The following is a 6352-nucleotide window of genomic DNA, read 5'->3' on the forward strand; positions in this document are numbered from 1 at the left end:
AGGGCGTTCACGAACACTAGTTGACGTTAGCTTATCTGTTTTGCAAGATCTGCAATCCTCCTTTTCCTCTGGTGCCGCTTTCTTATCTATCTACTCTTGTGTCATAGAAATGACTGGAGCAACTGTTACAATATACTTTTGTGTGTTTCATTATACCTCGTTGAACATTGTTGAACTGGACCGTGCACTGTGTCACTCTGTTCTCCGAGCACACAACTTTTTTTTAAAATGTCAACTCACTAGTAGTCTCACATTGCCAGACCCTCCTCCACAGCACTGTGGAGGAAGGTCTGGCTAGTCCACACAGTATTCCGGGATGGGAGAAAAATGTGCTCTGGTTTATTGGCATTTCTTTAAACCAATCAGAATTGTCTTGGGCGGTGCTAAGCGCCAGACGGAGCCACGGTGCCGCTGCAAAATAGCCTCGGGAAGGAACTTGTTTTGGTGGAACATGTCTACGTTCAAAAGTTGTTTTGGTCGTGCAACAGAAAACTCAGATTGGAATGGAATTGTCCTTAAATGTGGTATTTTTAAAGTTTAGTTTGACCCATTCACGCTTCATTTCAATTTTCCTCAAATTAGGCTACTCAAATTTCAGTCAAAACACACACTGATGGAAACAGGTGTCCCCTCCTTTGTGTCTCTTTGTTGTGAATGAAACCTACCCCCACCCAAGCCTCCACCAGCACCCACTGCACCCCGCCCTCCCACCCGTCAGAATAAGCAGACAGTGATGTGTGACTCGCGTGAATATTAAATGAATATTTTAAAGCAGCCGATCGTTAAAATCTGCTTTCCTTAACCAGTTTGAGTGATTTGTGTGTGTGTGTGTGTGTGTGTGTGTGTGTGTTTGTGTGTGTGGACAGCCGGGGAGGCGGCGAGGAGGCGTGGCTCATGACATTTCTCACCAGGCCAACCTTTGGCCTCTTAACTCGTCTCAATATGTTTTTTTCACATTGAGTTGAGCATGCTTAGCGCCGCAGCATTCAGGGCGGTCGTTCGTTATCAGAGCATCTTGTGTTTAAAGACAAACTGCTGAAATAAATCAGGATGACCTATAGACACACATTCATCTCTGTTATTGTGGAGCGTCTGGTCACAAGACTGGTCCACATGTAGGTTAGCAAGCTGCTAACTAGTGTAGCTATGTATCATTCAAAACAGTAAATTCTCCCTCACTTTATAGCTTCTAATTTTCTGAAGAAGAACTCAGTTTGAAACAGTGTTTTGAAACTTTGTACTGAGTATTTTTCTTCTTGGTGATGCTAGGCTAGCAGTTTCCCCCTGCTTCCAGTCTTTGTGTTAAGCTAGGCTCTTGTTCTCAAAGGCTTATCCTTGATTTACTGGTGCTTGGATTTTCTATGTCACTTTGGACAAATTTACAGATTAACAGGGGTGTTGGACTGGGGTTGGAAAGGGGACTGAATACCCAGGGCTCTCATGTGAGGAGGGCCCAAAAATATGCTAAAATGAATAGCTGTGGATGTGGGGAGGGGCCCATGGAGAATGCCTTTTACCGCCCAGAATTTTGTGCAACGCCCCTGCAAATAAATAAATGCAAATGCAAACACATCCTGAACCTAATTGTGTATCTTCTCAACTGACTAACGTCTTCTCACATGAAGGATCCGGCCCTATGTTCCTAGAGTCCTATGTTCTCAAGGTTCTATATGCTCACTTGGTCCTACACATGATAGGCGGCGAAACCGCTTTGCACTGGCCTTTCCTTCCTATGGTGAGGGCGATGCCGCCCAACTAGGCGCTGCGCTACCCCTAGTGTTACGCACCACTTGGATTGTCCACTTTGTGCTGCGATCAAAGTTCAAATTATTTTAACTTTTACCTAGTTGCCGCTGACCTTTCGAAAGTGCAAACAATGAGATAACAGCTGTTGTTACCTAGTAAATAGCTTCCTTGCCACTCTTGATGACAAATACCTGCTCTGTGCTTTGCTCACTGCTCTTTGCTCTCTGCGCCCTATCTGAGATAGGGGTGGTGAGAGCAAATCACTTATCATGTGTAGGCGGCTTAAGTGGGACCATGTGAAATTACATTGTACCATTCCAGAGCTACGTCCTATCTAAATTGTGTCTGTTGCTCTTCTGTTTGCACTAATAATTAATTATTATTAGATGAGGAGCCCACGATCAAAATGATGAAGTTACTGTTTAATGCAGGACACTTTTTTCATGTTTTGGTCAATTTTGAGATTTTGGTCTATTTTGCTTCCATGTCTTCTTTTACTCTAATTGAAATAAAACTTCCAAAATACATATTTAGATGGTATTTGTTTTAGGCTGCATCTGTAGATTTCTTCTAAATTAATCTACATATTTATACCTAACATTTAAGGGGGAAAGACTCTCAACTCAAACTGGGAAAGTTCTGGTGCTGATATGTTTTAGTTATTTAGTTTATCCTGTTCACCTATCTAAGTGACCAATAAGAAATGTACAGCAACTAATGACTAACAAACAGAATGCTATCAGTCTGATAAATGAGTTTTTAATTTCAATCTCAAATCCCAATGGAGGAGGTTAACAGGTTATGGGGATAACTGAGAAAATAATATGTGGAGTTACGGTGTTAAAAAACCTTAAAATTCCAGATTGGATTTCCTAAAATGGATGTGTGTTCCTTCAAGAAAGCAGAGGTGGCAAATGAATGACAAGAACCAGAAGAACCCGGTACACTTGACATGTTCATGTTTTGGCTCCTTATAAAGTCAGAGGGCATCAAGGGACAGATGGATGACAACCAGCCGACTTCACTTTGTTGTTGTGCGCTCAGTTGGGTAACAGCCACACCCCCCACCTCACCATTCTCTACAGAGGTCAAAGGTCAGAGGGCACACAGGCTCGTCGGGAGACATGAGACTGACAGTGGTTTCAGTTCCATCAGCATCATTTATTCATTTATTCATACATAAATCATCTGTTTGGATGTATTTTATTCATTTGTTTTCTGTAATTAATGGCGTTAAACCTTATGATTAAACATTGAATATGCTTATCTATTCCTTTTGTCAGCAGTAAAAGAAATAAAAGATTGTCTTTTTTTATTTTATGCCTTCTTCTATATTGTCAAAACCTCCATGGCCGCTGACTATCATTTGCTATCATGGACAAAACAAAGATGGCATTTCAATTTTCAAATTCAAATGTAATCCTCTTGGCAATCGAAATATACCTATTATTACATGGTCTGGGAAATTTTAAGCGTCATCATACGGTTTGAATAGCCTTTCAATCTTTATATTTCAGTGTTAAAGTTGTTCCTCATTTTCATTTTCATTGCTATACAGACCTAAAAACAGTGCTGTTGCCATTTTTTGGCAGTTATTTTAAATTTAGGACAGGGTCCATGCCATCCTGAATTAAGATTACTAAATTGGGAAATACCTAAATCAGGACGGTTCTGTAATAACTAAATTTCGATTTATTTCATATATGCAGTTGGGAAACTTTTCTCAAATACCAAAAATCCTGAATGTCATCCTAAACTGAGATAAGATAGGAAGTGTATGTGATGAGTCCCCTTGTGCCTACATTACCCATGATGCAACTCAATCGCTTGCTGGGTGGGAGGTTCCGGTCACTGTGTGCCTTTTAGTTTCTAGTTTAAAGGAGAGAGATGAGAGGCGCGGTACAGTAAACTCTGTTTTTTATTTATTTTTCAAACTTCAAACGTCTTCAGTCCCAACAACGCAGCTAAAAAAAAGCCTCAACTTTATTACGTAGCGTACTTCCTGAGACTTTCAAACAGCAATGGTGTTTGAGCCGTTAAACAGGCAGAAACTGGAGTGGGAAAGGCTATTGTCTTGTTTTGACTGCCTGTGTTGTTCAGGACATCAGACAGAGATATCCAGCTCCTGACGGACAATACTGTGGCTATAAAGAAACTGCTGAAGCTCTGGATGAGCTATGAGTGTGAAATTGTTCATATTATGTTTTTTAATTAAAAGTTCAAACTCACATTGGTTGTGGTTTGTGTTATAGTCCTTAGTGTTGCTCCATTACAGTATGCATTTGCCTAGAGAAATAGTGATTGCAATTGGAGGAAAGTACTTTATATGGAGCTACTAAGCTACTCTGTTGACATGGTCCAGCCTTGCATTTTCTTTTTAAAGTGCAAGTCTAAAATGTGTAATATACATTACATTTGGCTCTCTTTTTAACCCAAAGTGAATTCCAACAAGGGGAATAATCAAGGTAGTGTGTACAGTTAAGTAATGACAGCTAAATCACAATGACCATACAGGAGTACAGGGTAAGATGAAGAAATGTTTTTTTATTACATCACAAAGGAAAAACATTGTGCCACCATAGTCAAGGGTACACATTAAAATAAACAAGGAGATACATCTAAAAATGTCCTGCACAATATAAAAACAAAGCAAGCAACAAATAAATAATGAAATATAAACAGCGGTGGCAGAATCCGATTTGACACAGCTAGAGGACTCAGGGAAGTAGTAGCTGAGGGAATTTGAGGTAGGTGCCATGAATGAGAAGGTGCTACTGGAAAGTGTTTGTCTCAGAAGCGGCTTTGGAAAGAAGTCGTGGCAGCCTCCTTTGATGGTTTAGGCACGGGTGCAATGTTGGGTGGCAGCGCAGGCTGTGGCAGGGCAAGTGAGGAGGTTGGCAACTTGAACAGACTGTTTGGGTTGCGTCTTCTGTCCATGACCCTCTGGATGAGTAAGTCTATTAACTGGGTGATGTGTGGTGTGAAGATTTTCTTCATGACCCACTGCTTGGATCTCTTGCAGAAGACTTGGTTGAACCGTGCTTGTCCTGTAAAGGATAGGAAATTAGATAGATTACATTCAACTTTATTGTCATTGTGCAGAGTAAAAGTACAAAGACAATGAAATGCAGTTTGCGTCCAACCAGAACTCCAAAAAAAGCAGAAAAGTGCAATGTGATATACAAAGTATTAGACAGGTGTTGCATAGACAGGACAATGAAATATAGTGCAGTGTAGACAGTAGTATACAGTTGGTTTACAGAAGGTGGTTTAGAGTAATATAAATTAAATATAAATATGTGCAGTGTATTAGCAGTTACCTTATAAGAGCAGAATACATATAGCTATGTAATATAAACCATGTATGAACATGTACAGATATGTGCAATGTAGTAGCAGTGACATTATAATAGTAGTAAGAATAATATAGATATATGCAGTGTATAAACAAAATATATTCTAAGAAAAACAGAATAAATATGGATATTCAGTATGAACCATATACAGATATGTACAGTATGTACAGCTATGTGTAGTGTGGTAACATTGTAGTGCAGAAACAGTAGCATTATAAGAGTAATGATATAATACTATGTTTAATATAATTAAACATAAAATCTGAACTAAAATTTGACTTTGCTAGACTTTTTTCCATTATGTGCCCATAAGCAGCGCTCAAAACGCTTACTGCCAATATGAAACAATGGCATAGTTTCTTTCCACAGCTGATAAAATGCAATGGTAAATGTACGTGTAGCAAGCTTAAACATTAAGTAATTAATAATATCCGTCTCGCAAACGTATCTGTCTCAGCAGTCATCTCAACCATCGAATACAGCAACAGACTTGCATAACTTGACAAGTAGCTAGCTCAGTAGATAAAAGTGTCTTTACTTTGATAACAGCCAACTTATATACAACTTATATGTCATTGTCTATCTATTCTAGTTTTACTGCTAACAACTATATCACTATGTATTGCTACTGTGTGATCAGAAATAGAGTCGAGTATTAACAAGAGTCTTACCTCTAGGCGAATGCGTTTACTAACAGATGGCCCCGGCTGTTCGTCATCTGGGAAGGTGAATATCGACGGAATTGCGGTGTCCTTCAGAGTGGTTCTCTTCATTCCAAGTACATTGGGTTCATAGTCTTCCTGCTTGAAATGGTGACTGCAAACCCTCTGGTTTTTCAGGTTTTCCATATCGGTCCTTCTCCAAACTTTGGGTGGTTGATAGCCTGCAGCCACTGTTTGCACCACTCCAAATGTTTAACCGGCAAATGATGGAAACTTACTGCTTTTCCTTTCCTGGTTTTGGCTATACATCCCGGTACAAAGCAATGTAGCACCATTTCGATGGAAAAAATGCTAGCATTTGAATTAATTTATCAACTAGCTAACTCGTCACGGAGACTCACGATAAAACGGCGTCTATTCAGTTTTTATTCGAGTCAACTAGCTAGCTAGTAGTTGAATTTTCCCTCCCTCCTGCCCTCTCTAACCGGTAGGCGTGGCTTGGGAGTGGCCTTGTAGAGCGGCGAAGCAAGTCAATTCTGGGATTTGGTGTCTTTCATCCACATGAGCCAAAAACACATTTTCTGGCTT

The 6352-nt window shown here is 39.9% G+C and overlaps 1 protein-coding gene across 1 annotated transcript; it reads right to left on the reverse strand.

Annotated features, from left to right (window-relative positions):
• Positions 1-4275: 4275 nt before the first annotated feature.
• LOC116036300 (THAP domain-containing protein 5-like) lies at positions 4276-6311 on the reverse strand. The gene is made up of 2 exons (XM_031279812.2): positions 5774-6311; positions 4276-4793 (listed from the first exon to the last, which is right to left on the reverse strand). The coding sequence occupies exons 1-2, from the start codon at positions 5948-5950 to the stop codon at positions 4740-4742; spliced, it is 231 nt and encodes a 76-aa protein (XP_031135672.1). The 5' UTR covers positions 5951-6311; the 3' UTR covers positions 4276-4739.
• Positions 6312-6352: the final 41 nt, after the last annotated feature.

Source organism: Sander lucioperca, chromosome 7 (assembly GCF_008315115.2).
Source record: "Sander lucioperca isolate FBNREF2018 chromosome 7, SLUC_FBN_1.2, whole genome shotgun sequence".
NCBI classification, from domain to species: domain Eukaryota; kingdom Metazoa; phylum Chordata; class Actinopteri; order Perciformes; family Percidae; genus Sander; species Sander lucioperca.